The following is a 21,201-nucleotide window of genomic DNA, read 5'->3' on the forward strand; positions in this document are numbered from 1 at the left end:
GCTGTTTGAAAGGAGAAGCTGTTTTTAATGACACTGCAATACCTGTTGCTTAATGAGTTTGTATTTTGGATTGCCTTTTTGTATTAGTGAAAGTAGGTTTCTAGGCCTCCCTTGAAGCATATAGCTTGTCTTTTAGTATGAGAAATGGCTCGCGTGAAGTCTTGAGTTATATTTTATAGGAGCCGCTGTACGAAGGAGAGTTGAGAGTGCTGCAGGGTTGGCTGTACGTACAGCGCTCCCTCACCATGTGTTTGGCGGGCTTAAAGAACTGCTTTTTTGGCTTCGTGCACGCAGAGCTGTCCAGCTATCTTATTGATTCATTTTCACAGGACTTTGAACAGGTAGTAAGGTCAGGCTGTCGATATTACCCGTTCAGAGCTGAATTTGTTTTGATCGCCCTCAGATGACTGCGAGAATTACGTAACCGACTCGGTTGTGACCCTCGCGTTGCCTCAGAACACAAACTCGGAGCTGCAGTCGATCTGGCATGAATCAGAGCGCAGTTTTGCTGTTCATCTAGCTGAAAGGTTTTATAGCGATGAAGTGGTCTTACCTTTCTTTTGACAGATAAAAAAGAAAATACCCCCCCATTGTAATTAATAATACCACATCGTTTAATCGAAAACAGCTTCAGTAGGTGGTCTTTTGCATTTCATTGCTTAATTGTCCATTGCTTTTTGCTTTTTTTTTTTTTTTTTTTTTTTAAAGGAATTCTGCACGTTATTGCGGAGCAGAAAGTTTGCACGTACTGTGTTGAAAAAGGGAAAGGTTTCTTTGGCTCACTTGCTTATTCATGCCTCCAAAAAAGCTCCCACAGGGATCACAAATATTACAAAACAAGAACATATGAACAACTGTCTCACATTAAGTTGTCAGTTTTTTAAGCACTTTAATTATGTGCGTATATTATTGTAATGCAATAAGAAGCTTTTGGAGTATATATTTATATTTGCTGTGCCAACATTTTCACTGGCAAAAAACGCAACCCTTTATTTTTAGTTACATGTTTTGCCATGTGTCAGCAATAATATATTTCTGTTTTGTCATATACCCTTCACAGCGGGGAAAAAATAGTGTAGGGACTGGAATTAACATTATATCAGATTGGAATAGTATTATTAGACTGGAATTATTATAGAAAAAAAGAGATCCTACAAACCTCATCAAACTCATATAATTAGCAAATACGATTTTTTTTAAATAGGCGTGTATAAAATGTTCAGGAAATGGGTTTTGGTACAGCAAGTGCCTGTTCTAGGAAAGTAATAACTTAATTGCTTTGAGGACATGCTGCTTAGCATTTTACATACAAACTGAGAAGTGTTTTGAAGAGAGATCTCTGGGAGGAGTTCCTTTTGACTGGTTTATTGAATGAAAGATGTTTTTCCAAAAAGCTTTGTTGAAGTAAGTGCCGCAAGCTGGAGCTCTTCTCGATACACAAAAGTCTGTGTTTTAAGCATGGAAAGGAGTTCCTTTGTTGTTTTATTATTATTTCATTGTGATGTTTAATGAAAGTTCATTCTTGGTGCAATTTATCTGTTTTTTTTTCTCCCTGGTAATACAAGAGTATTTCCATTGCTTAAAATAGAAGCATGAGGATATAAACAAACATCCCCTCTCATAATTGCACTGTTTGTGTTTGTGCATTTATAGCGGGCAGTTATGTATTTATAAGTGTATATTTAGAGTTAAATTAGACTTTACTGACACAAGTCTTTCTTTTCATCTTACAGTATATCAAGATTCCTGCCTCCTTGGATTCTCCTGATGCTTTCCGTGTCTTCTCCTTCTACCTATCCAGTGACAGTAAAGACAAACCTCAGGCCAGCTTCGACTGTATTCACCAGTATGTTTCTGGGTAAGACAAAAAAGAAAAAAATATTCAAATAATAATGAAAAATGAATATAAAAATAATAAGAAAAATAAAAAATAAAAAATAATAATAACGATAATTATAACTAATAACTAAATTAAAAAAAAATTAATTGTGTTATTTTAGACGGTTCAGACTTACCAGAAGCATCTGTCCAAATCAAGCAACATAAATAATACTACTTTTTTATTATTATTTTTATTTTTTTTTTTTTTTTTGTTTAATTGTTTAATTGATGATTATTACTGAAACTGCTAAATAATAAATTGTATTAGTTATTATGCGTCTTGAATGTTAAATCTGTGTGTTGAGCTTTAGGTTGTTGTTCGTTAGGTTCAACATTTACTTTGACCTTTGAACCCAAGGTCCATTACAGTATTTGGCGTCACGGTCAGTTGCGAAGTTGCTGTCTCTTGATCGGGGTGGCACTGATCTGTTCGCTTTCCAGCTCAAAGGAGACTTGTAGTCTCACAATACTCCGCTTGTCCCGCTGAAGAATAGCATTAGATAGGTTTGTGGGAAGGAGGATGCAAAGCAATTCCACAAAAACCGGTTAAGGCCATTAGTCATAAATTAGTCACTGACTTTCCGGCTGCTTTGTGGACAAAGGAGCAGCTGTAACGCTTAGTAATGGGGAGCCAGGTGTCTTTACGTAGCAGGTTGTTTCTGAGAGCTTTGCTTTTGAAGACATTTGAAATTGTGAATATGGATGTGCCGAAATGTAAATTCTGGGCTGAAATTATTCATTATTTTATTATATAATATAAAGTAAATTAGTAAGACTTTTTAAATTTGGCACAATTTTAATGATGGTGAATTAAAAAAAACACAAACCTATAAAATAACCCCACTTTTACTGAAAGTAACAAAACTGGACCGAATTAATGTCCAGTTTTATAGAATGAATTAATAAATAAATAATTTTAATTTTTATAATTTTCTATTGTCTGTTATATTTATGTAGATTAATAGTGAAGCATCAGAATGCGTACAAACAAACATAAATACATAAAAATATTACTGACCTCAAACATACGAACAATCACTGTGATTTAATATATGGAGACTTGTGTATAGGCATTTTTTGTAAAATGTATAATGTATAGAATAATGTACTTCCAAACAATTCTAACTAATGCTTTGAAGACTGTAAATTCATTCCCTGTAATTTCAACAAATCCACATGTGTATATTTTCCAGCATAATTGAACTCCCCGTGTATTTCCCTACAGAGATGGCAGGGAGCATCTGGAAAGTCAGGGCAGTATTCAGGACAAAATCACGGTGTGTGCCACCGACGATTCCTACCAGATGACCCGCGAGCGCATGTCTCAAGTGGAAAAGGACATCTGGAGTCGCTCAGCCATCGAGATCAAACCTGGATCCACACGTCCAAGTAAGAATCCAGCTCATGCACACAAAGGACCAACTCCATATGCACAGAATACAATTACTTCTCATTAAAACACGCCTCATATCAAATAACACGCTTCCAAAAGGAGGTAATATGTTAGCCCGGTAGTATCATATCCGGTTAGTAATGGTGGATAAACCAGGATGTTTTTGATCAAGGGACGATCGTGTATCAGACGAGCCGTGTAAAGATGCTTTTCCCTCCCCCAATTGCGCTTTCTCAAGCATTTATCTGCAGATGACACAGGCACGAAGCCACAGACCTGTTCCATTAATCTGATTGAGTCTGCCAGAAGTATGCGCTAACAAGTCTCATGCTGGGTGGATGAAGTTTAGCCCAGGATTTTAATTACCATGGCTGGGGATCAATTAGGTTTTCATCTGCAGAAATACTGAATTATACATGGGGTCTCTCTCTGAAGCAAAGTCTGCAATTCCCCAAGCGACGACTAGAGAGGAGGACACGCGTCTCGCTGGCCTCTTGTGTTTTAAGAAAGCTGAAAGATAGCACTTGAGTGGTTAGAGAAAATAAGGTCTTTTTTGATTCGGGGCAATTAAAATCTCTGAATCGCTTTCACTGAGAAAAGCAAACAGTTCCCTTCCAGAAAAATCTCTACAGTATCCTTTTTTTTTTTTTTTTTTTTTTTGTCAGTATGTGTCTCAATTTGCCTTGTAATGTAAACACATTTGGGCCGCAGCGCTTGCTAAGGGGTATAATTTAAAAGGCGGACTTCATAGGAGGACCAAAGCTGGATGATTTGATGTTGCACCATTCAAATTTCATATAATAGGTGTGTTTGGGTGAGTTTATAGTATTTGCTTTGGCTTTTTATTCCATCACGGACCCAAAAAAAAAAAAGAAAAAAAAGCAATCCTGTCTCCATGCATATTTTTAACCATATGGCGGTAGGAATGGAGCCATGTCCTTGCACAATTTAGTGCCTGGCAGATGCATTTGTTTGGCTGAAACGAAAATAAAACGGTCTCCAACTTTTTCCCATCTCTGTAGTTGAGAGGAGAAACCTCTTGTGGCGGCACACTGTATTTCTGCGGTGAAGTAATGGTACACTTATCGTGTAGATGCTTCTAAATGCTGCTTTGCCCTCATAGCACTCATAGTTGGCAGAGGCTTTGAAATGTATGGCAGGTATTTCAGTGGACGTTTAATTATAAAGAGCAGAGGTATTTTGAGGTCGCGCTAACTTAGTGCGCTGCAAAGCGGAAGGCAGAAAGCATCATCAAAAATTTACTATGTACTTACTGTTTGATGATTTTGGCTTTCATTCATTTAGTGATGAAGATGGGTACAGTTGTTGTTGTTGTTGTTGTTGTTGTTGTTAGTGGTCGACTGATATGGATTTTTTTGATGGTTGATGCTGATATCTTAGTCAGCAGAGTGGCCGTTGCTGATAGAAAATGATGTGTAGACTTATACTTTTTAATCTAAAGATAGTAAAGAACTTATGCAAAACAATTTCGGTGATTTTAAAGCTATATATATTTTACAGAAATAATTGTATTTATTCTATAAAAAAACATAAATACACACATACAGAATATATTTACATCTATATTCTTATGTTCATATAATTGTTATGAATATATAATATAATGCTATAAATAAATATATTTAATATACATGCATGTGTTTGTATTTATATATCCATAATAAATATGAACAGCCCACATATTATCTTGTAAAACCCAAACCTTTATTCTGGAGGCATTTAATCACAATTAATCATTTGACAGCATCATATTCATTAATATTTAAATAAATTATTTGGAAATTAACCAGTTACAAAATAAAAATACTTGACTTGCATGCATTTACCATGTGGAATTGTTGGGTACGTGATCCAGTTATTGTGATCATTTTTACAAATAAAAGGTAAAAAACTAAAATAATAAGGAAGTTTGACAGTAATAAAATTAAGAATGAGAGCTTGCTGGGTTCCCGATTTCTGTCGGCCCAATAGGAAAAAAACAAAAAACAATCCAAATTAACAGCAATATTTCAGTCAACCCCTCACTGCGTTTATAAATATACAAATATATTCATAACTTCTACATTGAAGCATTTACTTCAAGCACAGTCACGTACCGTAAGTTGCACTGTTGTGGCATATTTGAGCAAGCAGACATGCTTAAACAAGTGATTACTGAGCTTTGTGGGGTAAAACAATTTGATTTTGGAATTTGATTTGATGAGATTGCCTGTAAGGCTAGATTTGATTAAATGTTTGATGTTGGAGTCTTATGACATCTGTCTCCAGTTCATACAGTATTATTGCCCCAAAGTACAGTAAAGTGTCAAATGCTTTTGGAGAAAGAGTGCGTTTAATTCAGCTTTTTTTTTTTTTTTTTTTTTTTTTTTTGCAAAGCGCAACATGTTTAGGCGTCAAGAGGAATTCAGTACTGTTGTTTTTTCACTCTTGTTTGCCAGCCTGTTGGACTGTGTAATAGTCAAACATTCCTCATAAATGGGATCATTGTTCTCGCAGTTCTGCGGTTATTGCAATATATCATGTAGTTAATGCAACTGCTGAAATATGAAGATGGCTCTTTTAAGTGTAATAAAGCATGTACGATAGCAGAACCTGCAGAAAGGAAAACTGACCTCTGTTGTTGAGGCAAACCGTACGGGTTTCTAAACTCGTCATTCAGTGACTGTTATGTCATTTAAAAAGTCAGAGTTTCTGAGGAACTTCTGAATAATGTACAAATCACTTTGCTATATTTAGAGTCTTATATGATAGCTTTGTAGGAGAAAATTGTCTTGTTTAATTCAAGAACAATTCTTGAATGAATCATTCTTTTGAGTCAGATCCCTTCCGTGAATTCATTTCTTTTTCACAAAATCACAAAAACTATTTTTTTTTTTTTTTTTTTTTCCTTAAATTAACCCACTGACTCCAATTGTTGCAGTAATTTTTGAGTCAAGTGCTGAGTGGAAGAAGGTTTCCAGTGAACAGCGAAATGTTACAAATGTTACTTTAAAATATTATAATAAATAAAATATATATATATATATATATATATATATATATATATATATATATATATATATATATATATATATATATATATATATATATATATATATATATATATATATATATATATATATATATAGCCTTGTTTGACAAATACTGTTATAATGCTTTGGACTTTTTTTTTTTTTATTATTCATAATGCAATTGATTATAATTAAATAATTTAACAAGTTAGTTTTTACCTATAAATCTTATGTACCTCTGGCCAAAACTGGCCCAGGTTTACCGTGACTGTTTAATGAGATATTCACCCAAAAATATTCAATTCTGTCGTCATTTCTCAATTTCTCTTCTTACTAAAGATATTTTGAGAAATGTCAATATTCAACAAAACCGCTTGGCTACCAGCATTCATCGGAATATAGTTTTTATTTTTATTTTTTGTTTGTTTGTTTTCCACAGAAAAAGTCATACAGGTTTGGAAAATGTGAGGGCATTTGTTTATGTTCCACAGAAGGTGAAAAAATGATAACGGACAGTTCATTTTTGGGTGAAGATCGCTTAAAATGACTGAGTCATTTGATTTAAGCCAATTCGTTTGAATCGAAATCGCAAGACAGCAGCGGTGCTGTGTTTCTGCAGCAATAACAAAGCCCTAAAGCAATCTAAATGGAAGCATGAATGTTATGTAAAACTGGATGAGCACAGGAGCGTAGCACTCGCTGTATGAACAGCTTATGCTTCACTTTGTCCTATTGCAACCTTCAAAGTACAGCTTAAACTTCTAATGAGATTAGGCATGCTTGATATCTATTAGCACTCCTGTGTCCTGCTGGCTCCAGGTGAATTAGCGCACTGGTGGGAAGATGGAAAACCGAAAAAAAAAAAAAAAAAAACGGCTCTATTTGAGGTGCTTTGGTTTCCAAGGCTTTAGATATTTACAGGAGAGAGCAACATTTACCGTCAGCTCTCTTTCACACTCTCTGTCCCGCTCTGTTCATGCCAGATTCAGAGTGCATATCCGGAGAATGGGTCACACGAGTGCTTGCAGAGGCTGTCGTGTTTACTCAAAGCTGCATTTCTAAAGTGGTCCGGCGCTTGCTGTTTACACTACTGTATGTGTGACAGTCATTTGTCACAGCCCCAGCGCTCACCCCTTCTCTGTTATGCGTGTGGCTAATTTCACCTCAGGGTGGCTCGGTTTTGTTTTGCGTAACAAGAGCTCGGGGATTTGAGCGGCCCCAGAAGTTCTGTGCTATTTGCAGAGCTCTCGGTTTATTTTCAGTGCTGAGGAGGCAGTAGAGTTGGGCAATAATCTTTCAGCCCGTTTTATGTCACTTAGCATAGTCTGAGCTTGTTTTGAAGGCTATGAAATGCGTAAAGAAATAACGCAAGGCGATTTTTCCTTTTTTGCTTTCGTAGTCGTTTTGCTTTACAGACCAGGCGAGTCTAATGAAAATCATTAGTGATGTTTTTTTTTTCTTCTCAGGTAAATGTGTGAAGATTAAGAAGAAACAGGGCCTGCCTACCAGCTTTGACAACACTAATAGGCATTCGCCCAGCAACAAGAGGAACGGTACACCTGGCTTGGTGGCCCACAGGCCTTTGAAAGAACGAGTCATTCATGTTCTGGCCTTAAAGCCCTACAGCAAGCCAGAACTACTGCTCTGGCTGGAGAAGGAGAAAGCCAGCCCCAAGGACAAGGCCGACTTGAATGCTGTGCTGGATGAGGTAAAACACAAATGCATGCAAATGCACAACAAGTTAAATATATATAATGTACATGAATGCAAAAGATTTGTTTTGTTTTGTCTTTTTGTTTTATATCAGTGCTATTTAGTATAATTTAATGTGCGCGACATTAAATGTATTATATTATTTTATATTATTACGTTACTTCATAAGCTAGGTAAAGATTGTTTAATGCATTTTGACTCGCAAAAAGTAGTTCATAAGAGTCATTTGTATGCGAATCATAATCATGACCCTCTGTTGTTATTGCATGCTGTCTGAAGATGTAAGGCCTACAGGATCATAACTGACCAAACTATGTATCAAACCTTTTCCGACCGTTGCTCATGGAGGCTAGATTTTAAATTGTTGCAGATTTTTTTTGTCACTTTTGTGTGACCGTTGTAGTCTGGAGCCCCGTTGTTGAGTTTAAACTGTCAGCGTTTCGATCTGCACCAGTGGCAAGTTTTTTTTTTTTTTTTTTCTTTAATCTCTCCCATCAGCCCTACTTCAGGAAACACAGTTCAGTACTCAGCCTGTCCAGATAATACAGTTTATGTCCAGAACTGCTTCTCTATTGCATTTGGGCAGACAAAATGGTTATGGCAGATTTTGTCAGTAGGTTTATTTGCTGAATGTTTCCTGTTGCGTTTACATTCAGGAGTTCCTGCACAGTCAACAAGGGGAGGTTGCGGTGCTAGCACTAACAATTAGCCTTCTGCCATAATGATATTTGGAGAATGGATCGTGATTTGAGTTGTGTGGGGTTCATATCCTATTTGTAAAGTGCTCCACAGAACGTCCTGTGCTGTGATGCCTTTATGCTTTCTGTCTGAATTTAATTATTGTCCTCTGCATGTATCTAAGAATGTCCTTAAAAGGCCTATCATACATTTATTTCTCTCTCATAAAAAATCAAGTTTCTTAAATATCAATATTTCTTAAAAAGATGCTGACTCCAGTAAGGAAGTATAGTTTACTTAAGTGGGTTTGTGAATAGAGGACCGTTTCTCATTAGGAGACTAATTCTGTTGTGCTGTATGTTTCCTTTCAGGTGGCTAAACTCAATCCCAAAGACCACAGCTTTACCCTGAAGGATGATTTCTACAGACATGTGCGGAGAGACTGGCCCGGCTATGTCGAGGAAGAGCGGCAACTCATTCAAAGGGTGTTGGCAAGGTACATGCAGTATTCACAGTTCTCACATCATCTCTTTTATCTTTTTATGAATATGTATTGTCTTTTTTTTAGTGTGTCAGATTAAAAAAATCTTTACATTACAATACTTTGCTCTGCTTTATTCCAACCTTTTTTTGTCTTGAATAGACCCATTAGTAAGGTTCAAGTACCCCTTTCGATTATTTTAATTATAAAAATAAAAAAAAAAAAAAAAAAAAATATATATATATATATATATATATATATATATATATATATATATATATATATATATATATATATATATATATATATATATATATATATATATAAAACAGCTGTCATTTTAAATATCATTAAATTCAGTGTTCGCCCATCTTCGTGGTTAACGCCTAAGTAATATTGCTACTATGATTTATTTTATTTTTATTATGGTATACGTTTTAGTTCAGTTTTTTTTTTTTTTTTTTTTTTTTTTTTTTATTTTAATTTTATTTTTATTAGTGCTTCAACTCAACTTTCAGTTAGATGCCTAGGAAAATATAAAAAACATTAATATTATATATATATATATATATATATATATATTTCATTTTATAAATACATATATACTTAGAGACATTCTCAACATTCATAACTGTAGTATTTCCCAATGTTTTTGGACTAAGACAGGCTGGTGACATTTGGTACAGTATTGTCATCCAGGCCTTGCCCCCGCAGTCTGCTGAGATGATGTGTTTTGGAGGCCTTGTTAAGTATGCGTTTTAGCCCAGATGATGTGGTTAATAGGCCTGTCTGAGCAGGAAGCCGTGCGATTCACTGTGCTGTTGAGTGGAATTATGCTGAAAGCTTCTGTGCAGCCACATTCAGTCCCGGAACAATAGGAGAATAAACGGCAGCCATCCTGCCAAATACGATCTTGGCAACCCTGTTTTTGGGAGGTTTTCTGCACTCCGCCTAACTGACTGCATGCTTGAGTTTCTTCACCTCTGCCTCTCGATTTTTATGTGCACTGCCAATCTAAAGTATCCTAATGGGATAGATCAAGATGATCTTGCAATAAACCCCAGAACGGGACTTGCACAACATGGCGTGTTTGCAGAATCGTCCGTAAAGTGCCATCATTAAGAAAGAAACTGAAGCAACATTACGCCGGTCTTCAGTGTCACGTGATCTTTCAGAAATAATTCTAATTTGCTGATTTGAGAAACAAACCAAGAAACATTTCTTACTATAATCAATGTTGAAAACCATTCTAATATTTCTGTTGAACTCACAATGCATTTTAAGGACCCCTTCAATAGAAAGTTTAAAAAGAACTGCATTTCTAGCATATAGAGATATATTTTGCAACAATGTTAATAACATATCTGATCGATTGAATTGATTTGTTTTGTGTGTGTCTATATATATATATATATATATATATATATATATATATATATATATATATATATATATATATATATATATATCCTAAATATGTGTGTATTTACATATACATAATAAACAAACACAGTTTACGTAAACAAAAACCTTTATTTTAGATGTGATCAAAGTTTTACATTGTTTTTAGTAGTTTAGTACTTCAGGTTTGTCAGGGCACTGAAGCAAGTCTCTCGTGAAGAACGATCCTCCGTGTGATGAAAAAGCAGCTCTATGAGAGGAAGGAGCTGTAGGAAGCAGATTGCCAGAGGAAAGTTCCAGCGGAGTAGGAATGTCTCTGGCACCATTGTTCTCGTCACTGGACATTAGCAAGGCTTTTGCCAGTCCCACTGCAGATGTTATCAGCTACCCGGAAATGCTAAACTAGACTAACATCCCGGCTCTCCGACCGAACGAATGTTGCGCAAGTGTATAATGTTTTACACCGCAGTCAAACCCGATTAACACTAATGCAATTCTTAGACCTCGACCCTTAGCTTTACATTTCTTCCCGTTTAGTTCCTCCATTTCCTGCAAGTGCAACAGCTATCTGGATCTGGGAAGTTGATCTCCGCTTGGGACGGTTCACGGATTTGTTTCAGATTTTAATTGGCAAAGGTTTCCCGATGGCAATTTGACGGCGTCTCACTCTCTTGATATTCCAGAAAACTCCAGCCTCTCAGCAGCAGCAGCAGCAGCCAGTTGAAAAGCCTCCAGTCCAGCCATTCATTCCACAAAACCTCAGGGATTCTCCATCCCAGCTCAGCCCTGTCAAGAATCTCTCCATGGTAAATACGCACCTATAAAAAGAAGCGATACTTTTCCTACATCTCATCTTAAAGCTTGTTGCACGCTGTAGTATCTATGCAATGGACTGCAGTTTCTTGTGTGCACTAAAACAGGTTTGTGATTGATATACCTGAGATTAGAATAAGAGCCTCTTTTTTTTTTTTTTTTTTTTCTTGTGAAGATCATGTTTGGCGCCGTCTGCTCTTTATTTATGGAGATGCTGGAGGCGCCGGTCGCTGCTGTTTGCAGGAGCCAATTAAGCTGCCGGTCCACAGCATTGCCGCTTTCCATCTGCAAAGTTTGTGAAATCTCCCTTCTTTCTTTCCTCCCAGAAACGCCCAGTGCCTTCCGACCATCCAGAAAGTCAGACGCCGAAAAAGCAACGTTTATTAGACCAGAGCATGCCCTCGCAATCTCCTTCCAACGGACATCTCGGCTCCTCCGTGAGCCGTAGCTCTTCCACTCACGGAAACGCAAGTTTGCAAAGGAGCAGCGGCGTGGCTCAGCAGAGCCCCGATGGTCTTTACCAGCGGCACAAGCTCGCGGAGTCCAACAGCGTACCCAAACCAGAACAGCCGGAACCAGCGCAGCAGCCGTCGTCCAGCCCCAAACACCCACGAACTGAACCAGAAATCTGCACTGAACAGCAGCTCGCAAACGGCCAGCACAAAAAGAAGTCCAAGAAGCATAAAGAAAAGGAGAGGGAGAGATTAAAACCTGAGTGGGTCGAGACCAGCCCGGACCTCAAACAGAACCAGGAAAATATTAATGGTGGGTTCAAATTTGGTCGCACTGGTATATTTCCAGCAATAGCCAAAAATACATTGTATGGTCAAAATGATCGTTTATGCCAAAAATCATTAGGATATTAAGTAAAGATTGTGTTCCGTGAAGATATTTGTTACATTTCTACCATTAACGTATCAAAATAATAACGTGCATTGTTCAGAACTTTTATTGAAATAAATTTAAAGGCGATTTTCTCAATATTTTAGATTTAAAACAACCCGGCACCCTCGGGTTCCAGATTTTCTTTATCGGGGTTTCTTAATAACATACATATTTTCAACTTTTAAACAACATTGAAAAGTACAAAAAAATAAAAATAACAAGCAGCCCTAACTCCAAAACACAAAACGTTTCTTTTAAATTCAACTAATATTTTAGTTTTTGCAGCATCAACAGAATGACCAAAAAAAAAAAAAAAAAAAAAAGTGTATATAAGTGGAATGTTGAATACTAATTGTATAATTACTGAGTAATACATTACAATTGATAATTAGTTACAATTATTACATTTTCTATTTGTTGGCCTATTTGCATGTTTTGATGCTGAATAACTACTGTGCTGTAAAAGAAAACCCATCCCGTGTTAGCTCTGCCATCTCAGAAGTGGCTCACTGTGAGACGCTTTCATCTGAAGTGAAGTGATGGCAAAACAGGTTTGGACTTGTCGAGCAATTCAGGAAATATTCCTGCATGTTTGCGCGCGTGCGTGCGGTGACTGCTCGTCTTCGCCCTTCCCTAGCACCGGGGTGGATGATTAACTTCACCAACAGCTGGCTGACCCACTGTAAAACGTGCAGAGCCCACTTTGACCGTCGCCTCGAGCTAGACGTCTTGTCAGGCAGCCTTTGTTGGCGACGAGCGCCCTCCACGTCCCTTATCGCAAGATTGGATAAATGACTCCCATCAACCCGGCCAGCATGGCGCTTTGATATGTTTGCGTAGCGAGATTACATAAAAGCTCTTTATCATTCTCGCCTGTGTTTGTGCAGACCATGGACGACCCAACACACCTGTCACCCGTGCCTCGCCCGATGACCTGCCTGACTATTTATTGTAAGTAAGACCAGATTTTTGGTTTATTGTACTGCTTTGCGCTTCTGCAATTACAAGGTGGAGATTGTCCGCTGATGATTAAGGAGCAGAACGTAACGTAAGAACTCAAGTTAAAATATAGAACGATTGTTTGCGTTAAATGTATTTGAGCGTTTTAAAGGAACTGGTGGTTTCAGACAAACAACCCAAGAATGAGAACACGCAATTATTTTTAACATGTAGCGCCACCTACTGGTATCTCTTGGGATTCCGCCCAGCCACTCGAATTATTGCTATTGTTAAAATGGTGTAGTTCATTCAAGGAATTTTTTTTTTCTCCAGAAAATACAACGCTATTACAGGCTCTGAGCAGCGGCAGAGATACAAAGAGGATTTTTGTGCGGAATATGACGAGTACAGGGACCTTCATGAACGCATAGGGAAAGTCACAGAGATGTTTGTTCAGCTGGGATCCAAGATAAAGACGCTGTCTCCCGGGACACACAAGTATAAGGTATGGGAAAATACATCATAGAAACTACTGTTAAAGAGACTTGTACTTAAGAATGTTTCTTTAAATTGAGCAAAGGTGACATTTATACGTTTATGATGTTACAGAAAAAACTTCCCAAAACTGCTTTAGAACTTTTATTTATCATATAGTCCTAAAACATGTCTTCCTGTTGACGGATGGATGGATAGACAGAGAGTCAGATAGAGTGATTCTAATGAGGACTGTTCTTATTGAGCATCAAATGATTTCTGAAGGGTCATGTGACGCTGAAGACTGGCGCAATGGCTTAAAGGTTACATGTAGAAATGTGTCTTTGTTTTACAAGATAATGCTTTAGAACACGTTATATAACAGTTACATAATGCATAATGTCAGAGGTTTTTTAGATTAATATGATTTTTTTTTTTGTTCTAGGTAATGGAAGATCAAATAATGGAGAAGTATAGGAAGTATAAGAAGGTAAGAGAATTGTATTATGTGTTCATAATTGTATTATGTCGGTAGTGTTTGAATTTGACATTTTGCATAACTATGAACCCTGTTTACGTAAACTGTTATAAATTCTTAAAACTCCATAATTATTTCAGTTTTTATCTATTATAATATTTATACATTTTTCAGTAGGCTTTTGCATTTAATATTAATATATACAAATTTTTATATTTGTTTAAATTTATGAGTTTTAGTAATTTTACTTCTTATTGTTTCAATTAGAGGGCAAGGCAACTTTTCAAATTTTCATTAGTTTTCATAAGTTTAAGTTTTTCCATTTAATATTTACGTTTTCTTTAGCTTTATTTCAGCTCATGAAAACCGTTTTAATAATATCTAATCATGTCCCTTGCACTACACCTTCTTGCTCTCATATTCTCTATGCCTGTGCTACACTGCACATGATTTGTATTGAACCTTCCGTCCAGCAGATGTCGCCATTGACAGCTAATAATATTTCAGTTACAGACAAACGACTGTTACAAAGCTAAAGCAAGAAATCGGTACTGATGCCCGGCTCTAATGCGTACATGTTTTTTTTTTTTGTCTCCGCAGAAGTTTCCAGGCTACCGGGAAGAAAAGAAGCGCTGCGAATATCTCCATCAGAAACTGTCACACATCAAAGGCCTGATTCTGGACTATGACCGCACACAAGCACCCTCCTAGTGCCAGCCGTTCCTCTCCCTCCTCCTCCTCCTCCTCCAAACGACTCCTCAGTGGAAATAAACCAGGACCAAATGTCTGTTAAGCAGGACAAGGCATTTCCACGAGGAGGTTCCTCCACACGAACTGTGGGTAAACGGTGTGGAGGCTGAGGATCTAAGCCCAAACTATCAAACAAAGGCCAAGACCTCCGACTAGTGACTTAAGCCCTTTAAAGTAAACTTTTTTTTTTTTTTTTTTTTTTTTGTTTGTTTGTTTGTTTGTGTAAAAAGTGAGGAATTGGTTAGCCTTAGGACACAACATAAGCCAAAATATAATTTTTTTTTCTTCCCTACCCAAATGCAGCATATGTGTAACAGTTGCCCGTGATCTTCTAACCTGGGCTCCGAGCTCTGACTTTCAGGGCCGTGGGCCGCTTTTATGGTACAATCATAAAGCCTGGACGATGAGAGATGATTATCTGTACTGTGCTCGGTCTGTCAGTGATTTATCAGAGAACTTAAGCACAGTTTCTATTTTGATATTTTACTGAATGTATATTTGTACACTTGTAAGATCTCGACATCTATAATAGAGCGTTTAATCACTGGATAGAATAAGGGAAACCTGGAAGGTGGACCTACCAAACTCTGTAGAGTACGAGGGTGCAATCCGTCATATGAACGTCCGCCGTCAGACTCTTAACTAGACGAGACCTTCCTCTTTTGTGTGTAGCTGCACGGTGAGCTCTGGGATGCAAATTTAATCTTGATTTCCTTTAGCCAATCGTGTAATGAGAGGAAAGGTGCTTAAGCTTGACAGTTCAAAATCGATAAAGTGATAATTTTCTCATGATTTTTGTGTCCAGGGTCCAGTGCTCAAACCACTACAGCACACTGTGTCCTTAAATAATGATGTTTATAACATTATTATTATTATTATTATTGCTATTATTATTATTATTTGGACACTAAACAGCAGAAACAATCATGTTTTGAAGCACATTAATTTTTCTTTTTATCTTTTTTTAAAAATAAAAATGTATTGATTTAATAGAAAAAAAAAAGAAGCAAACAATTCTTTACCCGATCTATTGGATATGTTACAGGAAATTTGACGTATTTTTTTATTGAGGCTTAATTTCTTGAAGTTTGAATGAACTCTGCGTTCTTTCCCTTTAAAGCATGAAGGAGACCTTCATAGACCGCGTCAGGCTTTCTCTGAATCCTGATTTTCGTTCGGGTCCTGTTTTATGTGAATGAAAGTATAGGGTATGTCTGTTTTCCCAGAATGTAGTACTTGATGGAGGATCTCATTGGTCTTCTGCTTTACGTAACGACCCGACGCAAACACCAAACGTTATAAAAGCAGAGACTTTCCAAAGTCCCTCTTATGTCCGTGTCATTCCTGTTCATGCCCATAGCTTCATGTACATTATGGAAGTATTTTTGTGTCACTTTTGCGCTTTGACATTTCTCTTGTGGAGACTGCTGATCTGTTATTTATGTCACTACAGTGTTAGTTCCTCTAATCCTTGATCCTGATTTGTTATCTGGCTGGAACACTGATAGATTTGCCAAAATAGCATTTCTCTTTATATTGTTAACAGTTTGTTTCATTCTTTCATGGGGCAACTTCATGTATTGATGTAGATGCCTTAAATAAACTGGACCACATTAACTTAATACAATGAAAATGTCTTCTGATTTGACTCCAGTTAGCGAACTGTTGTTACATTGCTTTCTTTTTATGGGCACTTACTACTTTGAGTTAAATGTCTTTTTCGGCTCATTTTTATCTGTAAACTAAAACCACAATACGATCGGATATCGTTTACTTGAACGGTTTATAGTGATTTTCCTTGATTTATAGCGATCATCCTTGTTCCCTTGTTAGTGGAGACTTTTAAGTGAGCAGAGCATTATTTAGTCGTCACTCGTCAAAGGGAGCAATGTAATTTCCTCCATTATCTTCACCTGAACATCTAAAAATAAAAGTCAGCTTAAAATAATGCAGTGTAATAGTGTAATACTAAAGCAGCACTAGTTTAGAAGTCTCTCACACCCTGATGATCCTAACACAAAGTTTCAAGTAAACTAGCACAGCTCTATTTTTTATTTCCAGTCCTGAATGTGGATGAATAAAGCTTTCAAGTCAGCGTGAAATAGAAATTTAATTCAGCTATTTTCTTCATGCATGTTGTTGATCTTAATGCGATTCTACAGTTTATTCATTATGTTTAGTTACATTTTGACTTTAAAGGGGTGATGAACTTTGTCCGGTGCGAGTTCTTTTCATTATGTGATCTCCATCGCTTTGTCAGTTATTACAGATTTTATACGTAGTTGGCACTTACGCAGTTTTAACCATCTATGTAGGCTGTTAAAACTCACAAAACAGGACAGAAAATAACTTTTTATGCAAAAATCTGCAGACCTCAGAGACCCGTCCAAATAAAAAAATAGTTGAGACCTTTAAATCTAGTCTAGGTTCGTGGTGTAGTAGTAGTGAGTTTAAAACTAAACCAGTACAAGCGGTCAATAATAATACCATTTTAAATCTGTGCAATGTGAGGACAAACTATTGAAATTCTATCTTTGAAGACAAGTGAGAAATAGACCAAAACCTTTTCAACGGTGCATAAAAAATCCTTTATTAAAAGTTCACAGTTTGTTTTAAAGCAGTTTGAGCTGACAAGCAAATATGTCGAATCGGAATGTAATAACTTATCTTTTGTCATGAGAAACCAAAATTGAAAAAAAAAAAAAAAAAAAAACCCCAACAAAACTCTGTCTGGCACCTAAAAATCAAACGCACATCTGTAAACAACTACGGGATCTGTCAGAACGAGGTAGAATATCTAATTTCACAGATGGTTTTCCATGTAGAAGAGACTAAATATTAAGCACATATCTCAGGAAGTTGAGCATCTGCTATCACAAAAGAGCATTTTTATGTTGGAAAGTTCCAAAATGCATTTTTATGAACCCGCGTGTTTCAGTATCCTCAGTACCAAAGTGACATGATCTCTATTAAAACTACAAATACTGCATTATATACAGATGGTATTATTTCACTAAGGCTACATAATATAACAGATACAGCAAGGCACTCTATTTAATGAAAGTGTACACAGCATGCGTTCAAACCCACACTGTAAAATCTTATCTAAATGACGCTATTATTTTTTATTATTATGTTGTGCAGAACAGCCCTGCAGGTGCGCTGCTGCATTATGGGTATGCGCTGCTCTCCTGTCTCCCTTTATACTATTAAATCGATCCCTTTAAAAAAAGCAAGTTCAACAGTAGTCTAATCCCACACTAAAACGAATTCAAAACATCTGTTAGAAAAGTTTTCTTGTGCAAGACATTTGGATGTTCCTAAAGCCTTTTCCTCATTCCCAAATCACGGCTTGATCTTGAGGCCGGGCCTCAAAACTGACAATATGCCCAAAATAGAAGAAACGAGGCCACAGAAGCCCACCACCCCTGCATTTGTTTGGTAAATGCCCAGTTTGTCGAGCGGAATGAAAAGGTCGCAGACGTTTTTAACGGATATCGAGAGCCACAGACGGTTCGTTTCTGAGGCTCTCGAGGAGAAGGAAGAGGAACGCGCCGAGCTGAGGCACGATGGCGCAGGCCACGCCCGGGCTTTCGTTGAGGTGCTGCTCCATTTTTTGCTTGAAGTGTCGTTCCCGGGACTTCTGCACCATGAGCTGGATGATCACATAGACGTCTCTGGTTAGATTCGTGACCAAGGACAGGAAATAGAAGCGAGTGGAGTTCAAGCTCCAGCGCTCTTTGTCGATGTCTTGTATCAGCCCGATACTTCTGGCCCAGAGTACGTTGTCACAGATGAAATACAAGGCACGGTTGAGATTGGTAAAAGTAAGGCAAAAGCGCAAAATGGGGTCAGAAATGTGAAGAGTGCTCTGGCCGCATGGATCGAGTTGATGGTGTTCCCAAGCCTGAAAACTGAAAAATGAAGAGCAGATACATTCCTGATATTATCCTTTCTGTGGGTGTGTGTGTATATTTTATGTTATATATATATATATATAAACTTATGTAAGTCCATATTCCCAAAACCATACAAGTTAACAAGTTAACATTAACACTCAAATCAAATACTTGATATTTTCATATTTTATTTATTCCATTAGTAGCCCTTCTTTAATCAGTCATCAGTAAGTAATCATCATCACATACTTGGCAATATCCCAAATGAAACTAATAATAATTATTACTAATTACTAATAATTATTTGATACACTCCTGCGCCTGCTGTAGTCATGTTTAATCTTATTAGTTAGACCGCTAGTCTAGGTAAGTCAGTTTTATTTGTATAGCACTTTTCACAAGTACCATTTCAAAGCAACTATACACAAAATCATGATTTGAATTTTTGTAATGTTTTATAGTCAGGTTTAGCGAATTAATATAGTATATTTTGCACTGATATAAACAATCAAGTTCCATGTCGTTTTATGAGTGTACACCGAATGTATGCAGGTAAAGTTGCATATACTTATATGTGTTCAACTTTGCATACAGAGATATGCAATAATATAGTTTATATTTTGTTACAATCCCCATTCGATGTTAAACAATGGAGAGAAAAAGAAGGAAACCTTGTCAATAATTAAACGTTTCTATACTGATAGGACCGTATGCACTAGAGAATGTAAATATCTGACATAAACCGCAAGAGTAATGCTGGAACAGTAAGTACTGACAAAGAAACGAGAGAAGTTTTGTTTTGTATGTGATTGTTATGTAACAGCAAACGCTCATTCTTACGCTTCCGCCCTGAACTCATATTGGACTCCAGAAACTGCAGCTTTTTCACCAGCTCTTTTCTCTTCGCTTCATTTCTCAGCAGGTATTTCGCCAGAGCACATGCATATTGGGTTGCTCTAAAGCAAGCAAACAAACAAACAAAACCAAACGTTCAGACGTAGTCCAGCTCGTCTTTACGGAGGCATTTCAATCCGATATCGATTTGACGGATTGCAAGTTTTGATGATACACACTGACCTGAATATACGGTCCCTTCCTTGACTTTGGTTACTGAAGCTGATGAAAGTTTCCATGTGGCTGCAACAGAACGCGGTTCTTCCAGGAATAAATTACCAAGAGCTCAACAGGCAACGCATGCTCGAAGTTAAAAGCTCGTGTTAGACTTGTCACTATTTTGTCAAATCCACACGGTCCTGCTGGGCTGTGGGAATCGAGGTGAAAGTTCAGGCAACATACAAAACACGCGTCGGAACCAAAGAACAAACTTCGCACCCCTTTTAGTAAATCATTATTGTGTCGCGCTTACAAAACAAATGACCTATTTCGCAATTATAAGAGATTTAGAGAGTATGACATTATGTCGAAAAAGCTAAAACAGACAGTGGGATAGGCAATAGAACATTCGACTCGTTTTCCGGAATCGATTCTTTTGAACAGTTCTTTTAAAAACGTTCCATTTTACGTCATGAAGACATTGCGTCATCACGCGGTCCCTGCGTTCAAGTCTATTAATGTTGTAATAAAACATACGTGTGCGCACTGCGTTATTAAAAAGCCTGTTTATTGCCATTTTGTTTGTTATAGTTATGAATCCAGCTAAAGATGCAAAATATTTCCAGACAGTACTTTTTTATTTGTGATATTTATTCTGTCGCCCAAAACTAAAAGTGTCGCCTCCTTGTTCTGAACTGTTCGTAAACAAATGGTTTATGGCTCTTTGAAGCTGTTTCTTTGAAAAGATCCGACTCAAATGAACGACTCATTCACGTAAACATTTATTTATTAATGTTCCCAACGCAGTCTACATTTCAAGATGAATGTTTAAGTTATATTAATAATATATTAATAATATTAATAATATTTTTTTAAGTGGTAACGTTAATTATAAAAGTGGGAGCTCGAGTTTTAAATCGGATGTTTTGGATGACGGACAAGTCACAGTGTGTACTTCCTGATTTAACTGGCCAATGACTGGCTCAGGATTGGAGAACGGAAATATACCTGGAATAGAATTATACAGGTTAGTACCAGTTTCTTATGATACTGTTATCAGCTGCATGTAAATTCAGTATTGACTAATTTGTATTTTTTTGTGGCTGCCAAGTGTGATAATGCATTTGACTTGCGGAACAATTATTTTATGGTCTGTATTTATATGGTGATTTTTGCTGCTAGGCAAGTCAAACAAAATTTCCGCATGTGCATTTTAAATAGTGGGAATTTTTAAATGGTTGAACGTTGGCATAACTCTCTCAGCAATAAATCCAAAGCCAAGGACTGGATGGGACCGTCAAAAATCTTTTTTAGCAACTGTGCGTGTCAAG

The 21,201-nt window shown here is 36.9% G+C and overlaps 2 protein-coding genes across 2 annotated transcripts in view; one reads left to right on the forward strand and one right to left on the reverse strand.

The window, feature by feature from the left end:
• LOC122363059 (RNA polymerase II elongation factor ELL2) overlaps window positions 1-16,540 on the forward strand; it is a 33,062-nt gene extending 16,522 nt beyond the window's left edge. Inside the window, 11 exon segments of the mRNA XM_043264938.1 lie at window positions 1,734-1,858; window positions 3,107-3,270; window positions 7,773-8,014; window positions 9,069-9,193; window positions 11,263-11,336; window positions 11,339-11,385; window positions 11,719-12,157; window positions 13,165-13,228; window positions 13,550-13,721; window positions 14,136-14,180; window positions 14,769-16,540. Coding sequence (XP_043120873.1) covers window positions 1,734-1,858; window positions 3,107-3,270; window positions 7,773-8,014; window positions 9,069-9,193; window positions 11,263-11,336; window positions 11,339-11,385; window positions 11,719-12,157; window positions 13,165-13,228; window positions 13,550-13,721; window positions 14,136-14,180; window positions 14,769-14,879 — 1,608 coding nt within the window. The 3' untranslated portion in view covers window positions 14,880-16,540.
• A 1,723-nt stretch (window positions 16,541-18,263) lies between these two features.
• Window positions 18,264-20,237, reverse strand: pex11a (peroxisomal biogenesis factor 11 alpha). The gene is given in 5 exon segments (XM_043264026.1): window positions 18,264-18,413; window positions 18,415-18,791; window positions 18,794-18,832; window positions 19,658-19,773; window positions 19,895-20,237. Coding segments are annotated over 5 exon segments (738 nt in total). The 5' UTR covers window positions 19,951-20,237.
• Window positions 20,238-21,201: the final 964 nt, after the last annotated feature.

The sequence above is a fragment of the Puntigrus tetrazona genome, chromosome 18 (assembly GCF_018831695.1).
Source record: "Puntigrus tetrazona isolate hp1 chromosome 18, ASM1883169v1, whole genome shotgun sequence".
NCBI lineage: Eukaryota > Metazoa > Chordata > Actinopteri > Cypriniformes > Cyprinidae > Puntigrus > Puntigrus tetrazona.